The 20,187-nt window shown below is 44.4% G+C and overlaps 2 protein-coding genes across 2 annotated transcripts in view; one reads left to right on the forward strand and one right to left on the reverse strand.

Annotated features, from left to right (window-relative positions):
• The first annotated feature begins 3,544 nt into the window (after positions 1-3,544).
• On the forward strand, positions 3,545-18,631 carry BET1 (Bet1 golgi vesicular membrane trafficking protein). The gene is made up of 4 exons (XM_051802206.1): positions 3,545-3,783; positions 7,256-7,371; positions 17,879-17,935; positions 18,467-18,631. Exons 1-4 carry the CDS (start codon positions 3,765-3,767, stop codon positions 18,620-18,622), a joined length of 348 nt encoding a protein of 115 aa, XP_051658166.1. The 5' UTR covers positions 3,545-3,764; the 3' UTR covers positions 18,623-18,631.
• A 1,238-nt stretch (positions 18,632-19,869) lies between these two features.
• The window catches only part of LOC127477632 (probable acyl-CoA dehydrogenase 6), a 76,300-nt gene continuing 75,982 nt past the window's right edge, over positions 19,870-20,187 (reverse strand). The window contains exon 10 of the transcript XR_007906993.1: positions 19,870-20,115. The gene's annotated coding sequence lies outside the window, so the exon portion shown is untranslated. The remainder of the gene's footprint in view (positions 20,116-20,187) is intronic.

Below are 20,187 nucleotides of genomic sequence, written 5' to 3' on the forward strand. Positions count from 1 at the left end.
AGATAGGCTGTTTTCATAATCTATAATTGTTGAAAGTAGCAAGTTAATAATGAAGACTGAAAACCTGTTTAGCAAACATGTAAGAATATTGACATTCTGGTTACTTATTTAATAATTTGATGAAAATCATGTCATTATTATTATCATCTTAATAAGATTCAAGGGCTTTCAGATATGTATTGGAAGACTATACAGGAACATTATACAGGACCTTTTCAGATGGCTTTCCTGCTTGGTTTTTTTTCCTTTTTATTCCTTTTGCAATAGAGTCATGGAGTAATCTGCTAATAAAATATATGGTCTGTTTGTTATGTAAATGTACTCATCTAATTTAATTAGAGTTAGTAATGACAATCAAAAAATGGTAGCAGTGGTAAGAGAGTTGGTAAGACATGTGGAACACCCCTTTTATAATAGACACCTTTTTTTTTAAACAAGGAGTTCATTAATAGTTTGGGAAAATGAGACTGACATAGAAATTGCCTCAGCACGGTGTCTGAAAATGACACACCTATAGTAGGCTGCTATTAAAAGATTATAAGAGCATCAACAGGATGGGTAAGCTGCAGTCTGCATACATCTTTGTTTATTTCTTTAACATGCTTTTTCTTCCTGTATGTTGTCACTGTTAAACAAAACATTGATGAGTCAGTCATTTTAAACCACTTGCTGACTACTCATTTAGGCTTCCTGGCAGGAAGAACCGAAGATAGTACGGAACAGCTGCAGCCACACTGGCTGACTGACTATGCACAGCTGGTTTGCAAACTTGGGGAGCTCAGGGCATGGCCTCCATGTGGGGGCTGCCAGGGAATGGGCCAGAAAGCCAACAGGAGTACAGTTAATCATCTCAACAGAAAAATTGTATTCATCTCACAGGCTCATACTGTGAAATTATTAATATGAATACAAACCAATCAATGGAAACATAACATAAACATAGTAAATATTAATCACAGAATCGCAAAGTCATAGAATATGCTGAGTTGGATGGGACCTCCAAGGATCATCGAGTCCAACCCTTAGCCCTGCACAGGGCCATCCCCAAGAGTCACACCATGTGCCTGAGAGTATCATCCAAAGTCTGTCAGTCTTGGTGCTGTGACCACTTCCCTGGGGAAACTGTGTGCTGGACATTTTGTCCAGAGGGATACTGTGAGAAACAGTATCAAAAGCTTTTTTGAAATCCAAAAAAGATTCCACCAAGTGGCTTCCCTTGATCAACTAGGTGGGTTACCTTGTCTTATCAGGAAATCAAGTTGGATAAGCAGGACTTTCCTCTCATGAAGCTGTGCTGGCTGTGACCAATGACTGCATTGCCATTCAGGTGCTTTTCAATACTTCCCAGAATAATCTTCTCCATAACTTTATCAGGCACTGAAGTGAGACCAACAGGCCTGTAGTTTTCAGGGTCTTGCCTCTTGACTTTCTTGAAAATTGGGATATGAGACCCAGTTATCTCTATGTCTAGATGGAATCACAAGTTCATTATTGCAGTACTATGAGATCTAAAAAATTAACTTTCCTATGAGATACTTTCAGTGTATGAAATAAACATAAATTCAATATGATTAAAATGGATTTGAAACATTAATCATGTCAGTATCATTTCCACACTTTGCTGTAAGAAGCTGTAGAATTCAATGTGCTATTTATAAATTGCATATTGACTCAAGATGTTATTTCACAACATCATAAGGAAATTATATGTCTAAACACTCTGAGTTGTGAACACCTTACATGTGGTTAATTGGGATATTATTTTATAGAAAATGTAAGTAAAAATGAAAAATAAGCCCTTAATGATGACTTATAACTACAGTCTTAGTGGGGAGATGTACATTTTACCTTGTTATGTATAAATCCATATTTACTGAAAAATGGAAGATGAGTCACATGGAAAAAAAAAGAAAGGTGACAAAGAATATGCAAATACTGTAAAGACAAATCTTCATATAGCAGTGCCACCAAATGCAATAATTTTTTGGATGGTGTATCAAGACAAAAATGTAAATAAAATTTTACCTAACAATGAGAGACTCAGACCAGCTGTTACTAAAAGACATTTTCCTACTGCTTCCTTGAGCCTCACTTTTACTCTCTGGTTATTTAATTATTACACAGACTGTCACACTAGTCCTTCTTGAAAAATTGTGATGATGAGGATATTGGTCCTAACTTCAAATCTGAAGCAGTCAGGAGGGAGGATTTCTCAAAATTCATTAGTTTTCTGTAGATTTTGCAACATCTAAATTTTGCTGTCCTAAGCATATAATCCTTTAAGAAATCTCTTTACCCTGGTAAGGTGAGAAATGGGCCCATCTGTGAACTTCAGATGAATTTAGTGCAAAGAGTGTCTTTAATTTGATGATAGCACTTTCCCCTTCTTTGAAACAACTGCTGCATTTTCCTGAACTGATGTAACCAAGTCACAGGTTATCAGTGAGGGCAACTTGCAAACTCCTGTAAGAATTGCTGAGTTCCAGACAAAATCCCATGGAGATTAGCTCCACACTGAGCACTGGAGGTGTGAACAGCTCTGCAGCTCTGCAGAGCTCATTTCTTCTCTTTGGCCTTCTGTTTTGGATGTGTAACTAATACCATAGTTGAAATTTTGGATAAACTGCTTAAATTATCAAATATCAAAAAAACTAGAGGACCATTTTCTACAGTAACTAAATTTTCTTTTTGTAATGTTGTTTGAGACATAGGCATCCAGATGTGACTGAGAAGTAAATAACGAGTACCTTCTCAATATCTGTCCAAAAGTTGGGCAGACACAAGACTAATGACTCAATTGTACTTTGACAAGTGGAAAGAAAAGAAATGGTACATTTATTTATTGTTTTGTGCACTGCAAAGAAGATACATGCAATTAAACAGGATGTCAGCAGGAGGCCATAGGCCTTCTCATTGACCAGAGTTATTGTATCCTTCCTTCTGCAACTCTACTGTCTAGATGAATACTTCTGGCATACTGCAAGCTCATTGAAGTAGGAGCTTTGGTCCATATTTATATACCTTGTACAAATACCAGTGCATCTTGGTCCAATACCGAGTGTCCCAGTTCCTGCCACAACACAAATATGAAAGCAATTAATGATATGGCAACACGTTGTAACTGAAAGACAGTGCAGCTTCTTTAGACCAGTGGACACCACAGTTGAAATAGGAAACTCTGAATGGGCTCTGTGATGTTGTTTGCTTTTCACTGGAGTACTGATTAATCCTTGTGGTATCACCCTGGGAAATAAATTCAATCCACTGCCATATGTAGTGATCCACATCTTTAGTGAAAGCAAGTGAAACACATTTATGCTAAAGCAGCTCAAGGGGTTAAAGAATGAAGGGGAAATGATCTTTGCAAGTCAGATTTAAATCAGCTGAAGATCCAATAATAATAAAATCTTCAAGTTTCCAGTTCGAGTTGCTGCATGCTGCAGCAACGTGATCGTTACTTCTAAATACACTGGGGGGGCGAGGGTGGAAGGTGGAAAAGCTCCACTGAATTTTCGTGGTTTTGTCTGTCACAGCCCTCTGTGCGGGACTACAGCCCCCAGCAGCCCCCGCGCGGCCCGGCGGCCCGTTCGCGCTCCCAGCGTGCCGCGCGCGGGGCGCTGTCGTGGCGCTCGTGGGTGAATGAGGCGCGGCCGCGCCGCCGAGCCCCGCTGCGGCCCCGCCGAAGTTTCGGCCGCCTCCTCCTCATCCTCCTCCTCTTCGGCTGCCCCCTTCTCCTCCTCCCCTGGCAGGCTCTGGGCAGAACCATGAGGCGCGCGGGGCTGGGTAAGCGCGGCGGCAGGGCCGGGCTGAGCTGGGCTGCCTCACGGGCAGGGCCCGGCCCCGGGGAGGGTCTGGGGCAGGTGGGGCTGTGCCCGTGGGCGCAGGGCTGCAACGGAGCTCGGAAGCTTTTTGGGGGAAACGCCGTCACCCCTGCTTCTGCCTCTTTCTAGCTGAGCTGGATTTACGGAGCAATGCTGGGGTTTGTATTTATCATAGAATCATAGAATGATTTAGTCTGGTGGACCTTAAAGATCATCTAGTTCCAATCCCCCTGCCATGGGCAGGGACCTTCAACTAGACGGGTTACTCAGAGCCCCGTCCAACCTGTCCTTGAACACCTCCAGCGATGGGGCGTCCCCAGCTTCCCTGGGCAACCTATTCCAGTGCCGCACCACCCTCACAGTAAAGAATTTTTTCTTAATATCCAATCTAAACCTACTGTCTTTCAATTTGAAACCATTCCCCCTTCTCCTGTCACTGCATGCTCTTGTAAACAGTCTTGGCTCATTTAGCTCTGATCATGACGTTCCAACGTGGTGTTAATTTGAGCCGTGTTCCCATGGATGGACAGATTTGTCACTCTTCAGTCAAGTCCTTTCCAATTTGGAGGTTTTTTTTTTTTATTTTAGTACTTCCATGTGTTTTCCTATTATGTTTGCGGGGGAAGGGGGGGAACAAAAACCCCCAACTATTATAAATTTGTTACAAATATAATCTGGTGCAAATGCAGAAATCTTTGCAGAGTTCCTGCTGAGTGTTTTGAGCAGCTTAGGCCTCATTTTTCAACCAGCAGTCATGTTGATGACTGTAAGGAAACTTTGAACTCCCACGTCGTGTTCTACAACCACGTGGGTGCTATGACAGCATTGTTAAGCTTAGGGGATGTTTATGCCCCAGAAGTTTATAACTTAGTTCTGGTGCTTCTTCCTAGAAAGTATTTAGAGGTGGTAAATGCCACATGGCTAAACCGAGTGTGTCTAACACCAGCTCATGTTTACTTCTACATTTTAGATTTGTGTCATGCAATGGTATTTTCATGACATAAAACAAGTCTTGGGAACACTTCTTAGTAGAGCAAGAGAGGTGTTGGGATATTTATCATAAAAAAGTGGGCATTTGATAGGGCTTAGATCTTCAGTCCTTTCCTTTGTCAGACTGACAGTTTGCTGTTGAGTATGAACTGAGAGGGATTGGACTGGAGGCCACCCAGTGCAGTGTGCTATTTCTGAAGAGGTGATGGATGTTGGTGCAAGGAGCGCTGAAGAAAGAGCATGCTTTCTTTTAGGTTGATTCTGGCAAACAATGCCTTAAGAATCATCCTGAAACTGCTTTTTAAAAAAGTCTGCTGGAAGGTCAAGCAGAAGACTTAAATGTCTGTTATCAGCTGCAGTAAAATTTTCTGCTTTACCTTGACATTTCAGCTGTCAGTTTAGAACTATTTTTTATGTAATAGTCTGGAAATAGAAGCTGGGCACCAGCACTTAGACTGTTGTCATCATCTACCTGGTACCTCTTTTTTAGCCTGCAGTTGTGTTATGGCCATGTCCTTATTACGTGTCAATGAGCAGTGTTGTGGGACTGTCCGTAGAACTGCCACGCTGGACTTTCTGCCCTTCCCATAAACAGCTGTAGCCAAATGTCTTCATTGTGCTTCCTATGACATTTAAAGAAGCAGCCATGCCTATTGAAAAGCTTTGGGGCAGTTGTTCATATCTGCATTGTCACAGTCCATATAAGAATCATAGTGTTTTGGCATGAAGCTGTGTGGTGTATTAACTTATAGACACACTCAAAATTGTGTCACAAAATACTGTAGTTAGATGCACTTGTAAAACAGACACAAGTGAGAACAACCTTAATTCTCTAAGTGATAGAATTTAAGTCAGATTTCTGTATATGACATTGGCACTTTTGATTTAAGTGGGGGGGAAAAGACTTCTTGACTCAATGTGGTGAAATGAAAACATATATTTCATTGCAGTCTCAACTCCCTTATGAGGAGAAGAGGAGGGGCCGGCACTGATCTCCTCTGATGACCAGTGACAGGACTGAGGGAATGGCCTGAGGCTGTGTTTAGAGGAGGTTTAGGCTGGATATTAGGAAAAGACTTTTCACCCAGAGGGTGACTGGACACTGGAACAGGCTCCCCAGGGAACTGGTCACAGCACCAAGCCTGACAGTTCTGGAAGTGTCTGGACAATGCTCTCAGGCACATGGTGTGATTCTTGGGGTTTTCCTCTGTAGACACAGGAGCTGCACTTCGATGACCCTTGTGTATCCCTTTCAATTGAGAATATTCTGTCATTCTGTGATTCAGTCTTGTTGAGGATCTGTCATTAGCTTAACTTGTAGAGTAACAATTTACAAGTACAAATTAAAAAATTGTCATACTTAGATTTAAGGAATGGCTTCATGGGTTCATAAAATGATATCTATTGTCAAAATAGCATTATAATTCTCTTTTAAAATATTAATATTATGTATGCCAAGCACACAATGAAATTATTTGAAATGGAGTTTTCTCTGTGATTGGAATTGGTGTCTGTCTTCTCACCCTTTTTCCTCAAAAAGAAAAAAAACCTCCACAAACACAAAAATCTTTACAGCGTATTTAAAGTGCAATCAAAGGCATTCAATTTTAGTGTGCCATTCTGGTTAGCTGTATAAGTATATATTAATGTTATAAATGGATTGTTAGTTGAATTAATCTAGTGGGATCTTTGTCATAAAGCTTACAATAGTTCTTTTCTGTTTACCTTTCTAAGTCTTGATCTCTCTTCATTTTTTTCAAATCTTAGATTTGAGGTCTAAGACTGACTGGACGTGGCTTTAATTCTCCAGTGCCTATGCTGCTGTCCAGCTGCTGTCTGTAGGAAATCTTTATTAGAGGTTGGAGGAAGTGAATGTGTGGAGCTGAGCAGCTTTCACTCCTTTCTGCCCTGCATACTCTGCTACCTCAGTTGTCTGGATGACAGTCCTGAATCTCCATCACCCAAAACGCCCAGGCAGGAGTAGGAATAGAACTGCAGAATGGTGACTGAAACAGAAATGCTCTGCTCAGAGGCCTGCCTTCTGCTCTCAGGTCTTGTTTGTAGAGAAACTCATGTAAGGATCAGAGTATGGTTTTTCCTTTAAATATGTAATCAAGTGATATTTGTCTTTGTTAGAGGATGGTCTCAACTCTCCTATTTTCAGTTTAGTTTCCCACATGTAGTGGCCTCAATGCTTCCTTCACATCTCTGTGTAATGCCTGGGTTGATTCCATAGAACTCATCTGAAAACACTGTCAGGAGAAAAATTTGATAGTGCTAAATTACAGCCATTCTCAGTTTTTCTTCTTTTATTTGCATATTGAAAGGTAACTTTCACATTTGGAAAAGGTAACTTACACATTTGAGTCTCTGTCTCAGGAGCATGCAAATCACTTGTTCCAATGGTGTTTTCTGTCTGTAACTGCAGACTGTTGTGTTTACAGGTGAGGGAGCACCTGCAGGTAACTATGGCTATACCAGCAGTGGATACAGTGTTTATGAAGAAGAGAATGACAGGTTAACAGAAAGTCTGCGTACGAAAGTCAGTGCCATTAAGTCGGTACGTATTTAATTACAGTGATATTGTCACATTTATTGAATTAAATTATATGAATCAGTGAAGCAGTAGACTTAGTTTAAAACATAAATTTAATACTGTGGTGAGTTAACCATGGCTGGATGCCAGGTGCCCACCAAAGCTGCTCTGTCACTCCTCTCCTCAGGTGGATGGGGACATAAAAATAAGACAAAAGACTCATGTGTTAAGATAAGGGCGGGGAGAGATCACTCACCAGTTACCATCATGGGCAAAACAGACTCGACTTGGGGAAATTAATTTAATTTATTGACAGTCAAATCAGTAGGGTCATGAGAAATAAAACCAAATCTTAAAATGCCTTCACCCTACCCCTCCCTTCTTCCTGGCCTCAACTTCCTCCCCCTCAGCAATGCAGAGGGACAGGGAATGAGAGTTGCAGTTTGTTCATCACACGTTGTCTCTGTCACTCCTTCCTCCTTGCACTCTTGCCCTGCTCCAGTGTGGGGTTGTCTCAGTCTGGAGAGACTAGACTGTTTGCTAAAGAGGGTGAGTTGTGAGGTAGACCAAACTCCTCTCTCTCTGCAATTGTAATGTCAAATTAAGGGGCTTTACTCGAGGAAAATGTGGAAAAACAGAAGAAATAACAACCCTTTATTAAGAAATATATGAATGTTGGCAAAAAAAAAAAAAAAAAAAGAAAAAAAAACAGTAACACCAAACAAAACAACACCAGCAACAACAACCACAACAACAAGTCTAAAAGAATACTCCTCTGTCCTTTAACACAGTCCTAATTGCGGTCTGCAGGGGGCGCTGTTGGGCCGCTGGAGCTGCATGGCCTGCAGTACCTGGTCACGGTCGGCAGGGGGCGCTGTAGGGCTGATGGAGCTGTAGGACCTGCAGTACCTGGTCACGGTCGGCAGGGGGCGCTGTAGGACTGATGGAGCTGTAGGACCTGCAGTACCTGGTCACGGTCGGCAGGGGGCGCTGTGGGCTCCGTCAGTCACCCGCGGGAAGAGGGGACCGGAGAGAGAGGTCCCGGACCACGAGGGGAAGCCGAGAAGGAGATGAGGGGGGGTCCTCGCCTCCGTGGGGGCGACAAGGAAGGCAGGCAGCACACTCCCACGGGAACTCACCGCTGTCTCAAGTGGCGAAGACTCACTGCAGTCTCAGGTGGTAGTGTCTCCAAAAACTCCTCCTCCTCTCCCGCGGGCAAGCAAAAACTCTCCGATGAAACACAGCGGCTCCGGCGGGCGGGACAGTCAGACAGGTTGAAGCCAGCAGGATGGGAGGGCGAGCCCCCCCAGGATTAACAGCCAAAACAAGCTAGACCTCCGGTCCCCCTCCCCAACGAAAATGCCTGTCTGCACCCCAGAGAGCCAGCCACACACCCACACTGCCTCTCCCCTCCCAGCCAGAGTCTCCACCAGCCCCGCCTCCGTGCCTCTTCCTTATCTTTCTCCAAGATCGGTCGTTAACCCAACCCGGCTACATCTTTGGTAATGCTAATAACCTCCCTCCCCCCACTCACTCCGTTTCTTCTCCCTTGGAGTGGGGCAGGGGGAAGGAAAATTCCCCTGATTTCCTAATCTATAACATTATCCACCCCTAATTTTTCTTCCCCATGCTGCCACACTTATTAGGTTAAATCTTTGATCCTCATACGTACATGCAGTATTCCAACTATATACTCATCCACTAGTAGGTAGATACACATACAGATACAGGTGCAGGGTTACATACAGATACAGTTACAGCCAGCTCACCCCAGAGTAAGGTTTCCCTGAGGTATGCACCGAGTTTCTCCATCTTCCTGCATCACCCACCAGGTGCAGCCGGGCCCTTGGGCAAAAACAATCCCACGAATGGGTTTGTCTTTGCTCGAGGTAGGGTCAACCCAAACCTTTTTTCCTAACACACCCCTCGCGTGAATCACGGGGACCTTATCTCCATCCACGGTGTGGAGGGACTCTGACTGGGCAGGGCCGGCTCGGTTGATGGAACCTCTGGTGTTAACTAGCCATGTAGCCTTTGCTAGATGCTGGTCCCAGTTCTTGTCTGTCCCTCCACCCAACGCCTTCAGGGTGGTTTTCAACAGTCCATTATGTCGTTCAACTTTCCCTGCGGCTGCTGCGTGGTATGGGATGTGGTACACCCACTTGATGCCATGCTCCCCTGCCCAGGTGGCAACTAAGCTGTTTTTAAAATGAGTTCCGTTATCTGATTCAATGCGCTCTGGGGTACCATGTCGCCACAGGACTTGCTTTTCAAGGCCCAGGATGGTATTTCGGGCAGTAGCGTGAGGCACCGGGTACGTCTCCAGCCATCCAGTGGTGGCTTCCACCATAGTAAGCACATAGCGCTTACCTTGGCGGGTTCGTGACAGTGTGATGTAATCGACTTGCCAGGCCTCCCCATACCTGTACTTACTCCAACGTCCACCATACCATAGGGGCTTGAGTCTCTTAGCCTGTTTAATGGCAGCACAGGTCTCACAGTCATGGATAACCTGGGAAATAATGTCCTTGGTTAAGTCCACCCCTCGGTCTCGTGCCCATATATGGGTGGCATCTCTGCCCTGATGGCCTGAGGCATCATGAGCCCACCGTGCTAGGAACAACTCTCCTTTGTGCTGCCAGTCCAAGTCCACCTGTGACACCTTGACTCGTGCGGCTCGGTCTGCCTGTTCATTGTTGCGATGCTCCTCATTGGCTCGGCCTTTGCGCACATGGGCATCTACGTGGCGGACCCTCACAGTGAGCTTCTCTGTTCGGGTAGCGATGTCTTGCCACGTATCAGCAGCCCAGATGTGTTTTCCCCCGCGTTTCCAATTGGCCTTCTTCCATCTGTCCAGCCATCCCCACAGAGCATTGGCTACCATCCACGAGTCAGTGTAGATGTACAGCTTTGGCCACTTCTCCCGTTCTGCAATGTCCAATGCCAGCTGGACTGCTTTGAGCTCTGCGAATTGACTCGATTCTCCTTCTCCTTCAGTAGCTTCTGAAACTTGTCGGGCGGGGCTCCATACAGCTGCTTTCCATTTGCGCTTCGTTCCTACAAGGCGACAGGAACCGTCAGTGAAGAGGGCGTAGCGTGCTTCTTCTTTCGGTAGTTTATCAAATTCTGGAGCTTCTTCAGCCCGTACCGCCTGCTCTTCTGCTTCCTCATCTGCTAGACCAAAACTCTCGCCTTCCGGCCAATTTGTGATGACTTCTAGGATCCCAGGGCGATTCAGATTTCCAATACGGGCACGCTGTGTGAGCAGAGCGATCCACTTACTCCATGTAGCATCAGTGGCATGATGTGTGGTGGGGGCCTTTCCTTTAAACATCCAGTTCAGCACTGGTAGTCGAGGTGCCAAGAGCAGCTGTTCTTCTGTGCCAATCACCTCAGAGGCAGCTTGTACTCCTTCATAAGCCGCTAGGATCTCCTTCTCTGTTGGGGTGTAATTGGCTTCAGATCCCCTGTAGCTTCGGCTCCAGAACCCAAGTGGGCGACCTCGAGTCTCACCAGACACCTTTTGCCAGAGGCTCCAGGAGAGACCTTTATTCCCAGCTGCAGAATAGAGTACATTTTTCACATCTGTCCCCATCCTGACTGGCCCAAGGGCTACAGCATGTGCAATCTCTCGTTTAATCTGTTCGAATGCCTGTTGCTGTTCAGGGCCCCACTGGAAATCATTCTTTTTTCGGGTAACCAGATAGAGAGGGCTTACGATTTGACTGTACTCCGGGATATGCATCCTCCAGAAACCTATGGCACCCAGAAAAGCTTGCGTTTCTTTCTTGCTGGTTGGTGGGGCCATGGCTGTGATCTTATCGATGACTTCCGTCGGGATCTGACGACGCCCATCTTGCCATTTCACCCCCAGGAACTGGATTTCTCGGGTAGGTCCCTTAACTTTACTCTTCTTTATGGCAAAACCAGCTCCCAGGAGGATCTGGATGATTTTCTTCCCTTTCTCGGAAACCTCCTCTGCTGTGTCCCCCCATATGATGATGTCGTCAATGTATTGCAGGTGTTCTGGAGCCTCACCCTTCTCTAATGTGGCTTGGATCAGCCCATGGCAGATGGTGGGGCTGTGTTTCCACCCCTGGGGCAGTCGGTTCCAAGTGTACTGCACGCCCCTCCAGGTGAAAGCGAACTGCGGCCTACACTCTGCTGCTAAGGGAATGGAGAAGAATGCGTTTGCGATGTCAATAGTAGCATACCACTTCGCTGTCTTGGACTCCAGTTCATACTGGAGTTCCAACATGTCTGGAACAGCAGCACTCAGCGGTGGGGTGACTTCATTCAGGCCACGGTAGTCCACAGTCAGTCTCCATTCTCCGTTAGACTTACGCACAGGCCAGATAGGACTGTTGAAAGGTGAATGGGTCTTGCTGATCACCCCTTGGCTCTCCAGCTCACGGATCATCTTATGGATGGGAATCACAGAGTCTCGGTTTGTCCGGTACTGCCGGCGATGCACTATTGTAGTGGCGATTGGCACTTGCTGTTCCTCGACTTTCAGCAACCCTACGGCCGAAGGGCTCTCCGAGAGGCCGGGCAGCGAGTTCAACTGTTTAGCCTCCTCGGTCTCCACAGCAGCTATTCCAAAAGCCCATCTATGTCCCTTGGGGTCCTTGAAGTACCCGTTCTTGAGATAGTCAATGCCCAGGATACATGGGGCATCTGGACCAGTCACAATGGGGTGTTTCTGCCAGTCTTTCCCGGTCAAGCTCACTTCAGCTTCAACTATGGTCAACTCTTGAGATCCTCCAGTCACCCCCGAAATGGAAATAGTCTCTGGTCCCACATGTCCTGAGGGCATTAACGTACATTGAGCGCCAGTATCAACCAAAGCCTGATATTTCTGTGGGTCTGACGTGCCAGGCCATCTGATCCACACAGTCCAATAGACACGGTTGTCCCGTGCCTCTACCTGGCTAGAGGCAGGGCCCCTCTAACACTCGTCTTCATTCTGCCAGTCATCGTTTTCCTCTTGTGAACGTCGACGGGAGGTGCCCTCTACCGAGTCAGATCCCTGCCCGCAGGATACTGGTACGGCACTCACTTTCGCAGACTTCCCCTTTTCTTTCTCTTTCAACTCTTGTACTCGGGCTGCTAGGGCCCGGGTAGGTTTCCTGTCCCATCGTCTCATGTCTTCTCCATGGTCACTTAGGAAGTACCACAACTCAGTTCGTGAAGTCTGTCTGTTCTCTCTAGCTGAGGGGCGTCTGGTTCTCACTGGGGCCGTATGGAGATTGTTTCTCTCAATCTTCTCTTTCAACCCTGTAGTTAATTCCTTGAGCTCATTAACTATTGTCTCTACAGAGGAGATACGGGCCTGTATCGGTCCTCCGATCATACTGTCGTACAACCGAAGTTTATTTATTACAGACATCACTGGCTCCCGCTTCTCCCCAGCCTCCAGTGATGTCAGGTAACCTTTATGTATGGACGGCCCCATACGTGTAAAGCTCCACCACATCTGTGGTGTACACTTAACCTTGTCAGGATCGTTGGTAGGTTGCCCATCCCCCCCAAACAGTACTTCTAGCAATGCCATTTCTCTCAGCCGTAGGATTCCTTCTTCGATGGTCTTCCAGCTCTTGGTGTAATGATCTGCCTGCAAGGAATCTCTGTAAATGAACCTCTCTCTCACACCATCCACGAGCCGTGCCCAGAGAGACAGGGGCTTCGATTCCCTCACAAACACCTCCTCAATACCCACATCTTGGGCAATGGACCTCAGGAACCTCGCTTCACCACCATCAAGGTTTACTGCATCACCTGTAGAGTCCCAAACTCGGATCATCCAGGCCAGAACGGGCTCACTCGGACGACGAGCAACATCTGCCCGTAGATTCCGGAGGTTATTATACGATAAAGACTCAGTGATGATTTCTGTCTCTGGAGCAGCTGCTTGTGAGGACCCTGCCTCTCCATCATCGTCAACTAGGCGAACTGATTTGGCTTTACATTTCTTCCTGTGGATAGTGGCAACCTCCGTTGGTTTAGTCTGCCCCTTAGTTTTTTCCTTATCCTGAGTCACCTTGATATTAGGCATCTTGTCCTCGTCTTTTCCTTTCCCCTGGGAATGCTGCACCATACCAAGCAACTTCCTGTAGGCAATGGCCAAGACCCCGCATGCAGCTGTCACCTGCTTCTCCATGGATCCATCACGACCCCTCTCCCTCACAGCTTTCATTATTTTTATAGGGTTCAGGAGTTGTTCAAGGGTAAGTTTCCATGTCATGGGAGCTGAGCAACTTTCTAGGAATTTACCCATGTCCTCCCATAACCCACGCCACTCGAGGTTTTCCACCCCTGGGTCAGGCTCCTGAACGCCTTCTCGGTAATTCTTGGCCTTGGCTTGGTATATCAGGTATGCTATAGTGGCACAATTTAGGATGAAAAGCCCAACAATTGAAATGTCTCGGACATCTAAAAATGATTTAAACTTCCCAGAGGCCATTGTATCGTATCCAAAAGGGAACTGAATAAAAGGTTGGGCGCGTGCATTCCCCTGTGTGTCTCCATAAGAATGGGTACTATTATCCTTAAAACCCCAGAGGAAACAGCTTAGGCTAGAGCAGTAGTGTATCCTTGAGGATATGTTCCGGATGAAAATCACAGGTGCTGAATTTGTCGTGTCATATACCCAATGCACAAACTCAAAAGTACTTATTGCAATGTAAGTACTAGTATGCGAACTGAAACACGTTGACAGGTGGGACAGGTATCTTGGCATGGTCATATGCCAGAGGAGAGCAACAACCCCTAACATCATGGTGCCTACAAATTCAAAAACGCGTGTCAATCACACAAAGGGTAGTTATTCTTTTTCCACCTTTCCTCTTTCGGGCCCCACGTTGGGCGCCAAAATGTCTCAGTCTGGAGAGACTAGACTGTTTGCTAAAGAGGGTGAGTTGTGAGGTAGACCAAACTCCTCTCTCTCTGCAATTGTAATGTCAAATTAAGGGGCTTTACTCGAGGAAAATGTGGAAAAACAGAAGAAATAACAACCCTTTATTAAGAAATATATGAATGTTGGCAAAAAAAAAAAAAAAAAAAGAAAAAAAAACAGTAACACCAAACAAAACAACACCAGCAACAACAACCACAACAACAAGTCTAAAAGAATACTCCTCTGTCCTTTAACACAGTCCTAATTGCGGTCTGCAGGGGGCGCTGTTGGGCCGCTGGAGCTGCATGGCCTGCAGTACCTGGTCACGGTCGGCAGGGGGCGCTGTAGGGCTGATGGAGCTGTAGGACCTGCAGTACCTGGTCACGGTCGGCAGGGGGCGCTGTAGGACTGATGGAGCTGTAGGACCTGCAGTACCTGGTCACGGTCGGCAGGGGGCGCTGTGGGCTCCGTCAGTCACCCGCGGGAAGAGGGGACCGGAGAGAGAGGTCCCGGACCACGAGGGGAAGCCGAGAAGGAGATGAGGGAGGGTCCTCGCCTCCGTGGGGGCGACAAGGAAGGCAGGCAGCACACTCCCACGGGAACTCACCGCTGTCTCAAGTGGCGAAGACTCACTGCAGTCTCAGGTGGTAGTGTCTCCAAAAACTCCTCCTCCTCTCCCGCGGGCAAGCAAAAACTCTCCGATGAAACACAGCGGCTCCGGCGGGCGGGACAGTCAGACAGGTTGAAGCCAGCAGGATGGGAGGGCGAGCCCCCCCAGGATTAACAGCCAAAACAAGCTAGACCTCCGGTCCCCCTCCCCAACGAAAATGCCTGTCTGCACCCCAGAGAGCCAGCCACACACCCACACTGCCTCTCCCCTCCCAGCCAGAGTCTCCACCAGCCCCGCCTCCGTGCCTCTTCCTTATCTTTCTCCAAGATCGGTCGTTAACCCAACCCGGCTACATCTTTGGTAATGCTAATAACCTCCCTCCCCCCACTCACTCCGTTTCTTCTCCCTTGGAGTGGGGCAGGGGGAAGGAAAATTCCCCTGATTTCCTAATCTATAACAGGGGTCCTCTCATGGGAGACAGTCCTCCATGAATTTCTCTAACATGGGTCCTTTCCATGGGCTTCAGTTCTGCACTGACTGTTCCAGCGTGGGTCCTTCACTAATTGTTCCAATGTGGGTCCCTTTCATGGGATGCAGTCCCTCAGGAACAGGCTGTTCCAAGGTGGGTCCCTCACGGGGTCACAACTCCTGACAGCACACCTGCTCCAGCTTGGGCTCCTCTCTCCTTGGAATCACAGGTCCTGCCAGGAGCCTGCTCCAGTGTGGCCTTCCCACAGGGTCACAGCCTCCTTTGGGCATCCACTTGCTCTGGCCTGGGGTCCTCCGTGGGCTGCAGGTGGATCTCTGCTCCACTGTGGACCTCCATGGGCTGCAAGTGGACAGCCTGCTTCACCATGATCTGCACCATGGTCTTCAGGGGAATCTTTGCTCTGGTGCCTAGAGCACCTCCTCCTGCTTCTTCTTCTCTGGCCTTGGTGTCTGCAGTGATCTTTCTCCTACATGTTCTCACTCCTCTCTATGCAATTGGTCTTGTGCAGTTTTTTTGCCCTTCTTAACTATGTTATCCCAGAGGTGGTACCAGTGTTTTTGATGGGCACTGCCCTGACCAGTCATGAGTCTGTCTTGGAGCAGCTGACATTGGCCCTTTTGGACACTGGGGAAGCTTCTGGCAGCTTCTCACAGAAGCCACCCCTGTAGTCCCCCCACCAGTACCAAAAGTTTTCAAAAGTTTCCAAACCCAATACAAATACAAGAAATAATTAATGTCAGCCAGGATGCACAATTATTCATGTGTAAAACTGATTCTTTCTTTAATTAGTTTTTTAAGCTAGAGGTGTCCTTTTTTGTCTACCTTGAGCACACCTGTGGTTTAACTTCTGGCTTACTGTCCTACAGAATGAATTACTATCCCTGCAGAATCTAAAATCTTTGAGTTTAGGTCAGTAACCCTGTTTCATTTAAAAAAATGGACTACTACTTTTTGCTCTTATCGCTACAGCTCACTGCTTTCTGCTGTATCTGCTTATAAATGTGTAATGTGAAAACTGCTCTTAGAAACAGCATGCTAATATCCTCTGAAGAAGTTGTTCTAATGATTCTGATTCCTTCTAGAGACTGAGGACTTCTTTCAAACAAGTCTAACTGAAAGACAACTCTGTGATTAAAATTATGTCAGTTTCTTGTTCTTAAAAACTACAAATTTTATAGGTACTGTTTCTACATGTAGAGTACAAGCTAATGAATTCTTTCCATTGAAATTCTGAACTCATTCAGAGTCCTATTGCTAATACTGCTGCTTAAATGTAATTTGTTTAGTCTCAACTAGAAACTAAAACAGATTTAGAATAAGAATTTAGAATAAGTTAAGAGGGTAAAAAGAAAAGTTTTGACCTTTGTTAGCAAATTTTATTTCTTGTCTTCTTCTTGGTATGTTACATTTCAAAATTGATGTATGTCAACAGTGCAGTTGGCAGTGCCCCAAGGAGCAGCACATGTGCTCTTTCTGCAGTTGCATCTTTTAGTGCAACATAATAATCTTGGCATATGGAGTAACCTTCAGATAATTTTCCCAAAAGCCTCATGTAAAATCAGTTTTGCTCTTGCTTTACTATAGATTGCACTGAAATGCAGCAGTAAGAAATAATGAGATTCAGGCTGTGACACATAAAACCAAACGTGTTCAGTCTAATCCAAAGCATGGGGGCCTGGGGCACATTTCTCTCCATTCTAGGAGTTGAGCTGGTTGTTCAAGGCCTATGTGCTGCTAAGAACTGTGGCAGAGGAAAAGCTGCTAAAAATTAGGATCAGTGTCAATTCTCCCTTTTATGATTCCAGAGCTGCTTTTAAGCCAAGGCTCTTCTGGCTGGCTCCTGTCTTTGAGATGTTGCAGCTGTGTTGCAGCTCCATCTGTGCCTGGTCTCATATCTCCCTGATTCCAACCCTAACCCAGGTTCACTTTGTGGCTTGACCTTGGACTGTCTCGGGCTGCTCACCAGGCTGTTGCTGGCCCTGGTCACGATCTCAGGACTGACTCTCCCTGGCCTGTGCAGCTTTCCTCTTGGTCCTGTGGCTCCCTTGCTGTGAGGAGGGCTAGGCAAGTTCACTAAAGAAAATCCCATTTATAGCATAACAGGACTTTGTCAAAAGAGATGCTTTAGCAGGTTACATGTGTCAGCTCGGGCTACACTGAGTCAAATGGGTGCTCATGGTCCTTTGTGCTGTGTGCCAGCAGTTTTAACAGTTGTTCCAGGAAATGGGCAATTGCTACTTCAGACTTGACTAGATATTGAATTTTTGAAAGTCCATGCAATAATTCTAATAAGACATTATCTGGAAGAGGACCACTGAGCACCTTCTGTGACTCTTTAGACTCACCTGATGAAAAATCTTTTCTTATGAGTTATTGATAGAATACTATGCATGTTATTTTGGTTTTGAAAATATCAGGTACTGTTTTCACATTTTTCCTGGGGAAATGCTAGTCATGTTATGTATTTTAGACTGGGTTCTCTAATCTATGTATAACTGATTACTCATGCTTCATACTTTTTGGTGTTTTTTAACAGCTTTCCATTGAAATTGGAACAGAAGTTAAAAACCAAAATAAAATGTTATCAGAAATGGTAAGTATGTGGTAACTAAATTTCTTTAAATACAGGGCAGGATTGAGAAGTTAGTAATGTAAAGCATCCTGGTTTTTAGTATGAACATTTTTATTAAAATGTTGACAGCTTATTGACTGTAACATGTGACTGATTTGGTAACAGTATTTCTGTTCAAAAAGATAAGATGTGCAAATATGTTACTTTCAAGGCACAACCAAGGCCTTTTTACTTCAGATATGACTATTGATTTTCAATTAGAAAATGTATAGTACTATTAAAGAGGCAGTTCTATATTTAATTGTATTCAAGAATAGAAGAAGGAAGCAAAAAAATTAGAAAGTCAGAAATGCCTTTTTTTCTTGCACTTTGCTTTGGCTTGGGGAAAAAACAAGTTTTTCGTGGTTAATTTTTGCCTCTAAAATAATTTTAGTTTTGGAAATTCTGAAAAAACAAGGAAAACTACACTTAGCGAGCTGTAAGGGTATTTCTTTTCTCAGAGTAACCTGTTTTTTATTGCTTTGTTTGCTTGTTTTTTTTTTTTAAATGTAGGAGAATGATTTCGACTCTACAGGTGGACTTTTAGGTGCAACTATGGGCAGACTGAGAACACTCTCCAGAGGAAGCCAGACAAAGCTATTATGTTATATGATGCTCTTTTCATTGTTTGTTTTTTTTGTAATATACTGGATTATTAAACTGAGGTGATGCACGGTACCTCTGGTTTACATTGTGTAATTTCAACTACAGTCTTAATTAATGAAGACATTGATCTAAAGTGGTATATTCTGTTGATAAAAAATGGTGAAATTGTTCTAAATTGCATTAACTATTAATGCAATGGTATGTATAGTTTTCTTAATATGTCAGAATTTTTCCCATCATCCCCTGTTTTGGGGGATGGATTGTAAGTACACAGAAAGTGCATAGTAGGTGGCTTTTTTTAAGGGAAAATAGTTTTTAGAATTGATTTTAAAAATACAGAAAACAAGGGTTTTTCGAATATGAAGTAATTGCAGAATTACAAGGCTTTCTCTTTCATTCTGCTTTTCATTCTGCACCATGCTCTAAATTAGAGCTCCAGTTTCAGGCATGTAGTAATTTCTAGATTGCAAAAGCAATTGGTTTTATCTGTGGATTTTTAAAAGGCTGGCCTGAAGCTAACAAATGTAAAAGTGGTACCACCAAAAATTACTTTTGTGGCTAGATCTGATAGTGTTTAAGTAGCTTAAACTGTGTGCTTAAATGGTATTTTGGGGAGAAGTTACTTAAAACTGGATTTTATTTTTTAATTCAAATGTGACAAATCATGCTTACACATCTCTTTTAAGCAAATGCCTTTGATCATTGGGATCAATCAGTATGGACACAGTACAAATGTTTTCTTTATATTTAAAGTATCAGAACTTAATGATTCCATTGAATCACAAACTTTTATCATTAGGATGTTTACTTTTCAATTTGTGATGGTCCCTAGATTTACACTGCATGATGCCTGAAATACAAGGGCAGATATTTTGAATTTTATATTAAAGTAAGTTATGATGCACCTGTTGGAGGTGCAGTCACAGTAAGGTTTTTTTTATTTTGAAGACTTAGCTTTGGCTCACCAAATAGTTTCTAATCGTTGAAGCTATTATATTAGTGAGTTTAACGTACAAAAAAATTAAGTTTCCTAGATATTCAAGTTGTATCTACAATTTTTGAAAGACTTTTCTAGAAATACTGTATAATGTGTTGCCATTAATAATTATGAAGTGTCAAATAAAGTGTCTTGTAGTATTATTCTAGTTAGTGTTGTTCATATACATTCTTCTCTATTGTAGAATACCAGTATAATTTTTGGAAATGGTGCTGCATTTAAGGGGCAATTTTTTTTTTTAAAATCCATAATACAGGCTGTCTCTTCTGGCTTAAATGACTGTTTTAGGAAGAGTTTAAGTAATTACACGCAATTTTCATATTAACACGTTTAATATTTTTCTTTAAGAATTACGCACAAAACATGGTACTTTGCTGCTGAAGTTCAGGCCTCCAAAATCTTCAGATACAATTGAAGAGTTGATTATGGAATTCTGCAAATAAAAATCAACCACTACTCTCATCACCAAACATCCATGACAGAGTTGATGTGAACTTGGCAAAGATGACACAGCTCATTGTCATGATTGCTTGCTAGAAGTGAAAGATAGGGAAGGTACCTGTAATTGAGAGCAAAGGCACTGTTGTAGTATTTGGACATGGCAGAGAATCATTTGTGCCTTAATTACGGG

Source organism: Manacus candei, unplaced genomic scaffold (genome assembly GCF_025592945.1).
Source record: "Manacus candei isolate 608988 ecotype Guabito, Panama unplaced genomic scaffold, ASM2559294v1 h1tg000056l, whole genome shotgun sequence".
NCBI classification, from domain to species: domain Eukaryota; kingdom Metazoa; phylum Chordata; class Aves; order Passeriformes; family Pipridae; genus Manacus; species Manacus candei.

Excerpts from the sequence above, each read along its gene's own strand:
- BET1 (XM_051802206.1), top strand. Across the intron at positions 7,372-17,878 it reads AAGTCAGTGCCATTAAGTCG|CTTTCCATTGAAATTGGAAC; the intron begins GTACGTATTTAA and ends GTTTTTTAACAG. Across the intron at positions 17,936-18,466 it reads ATAAAATGTTATCAGAAATG|GAGAATGATTTCGACTCTAC; the intron begins GTAAGTATGTGG and ends TTTTAAATGTAG.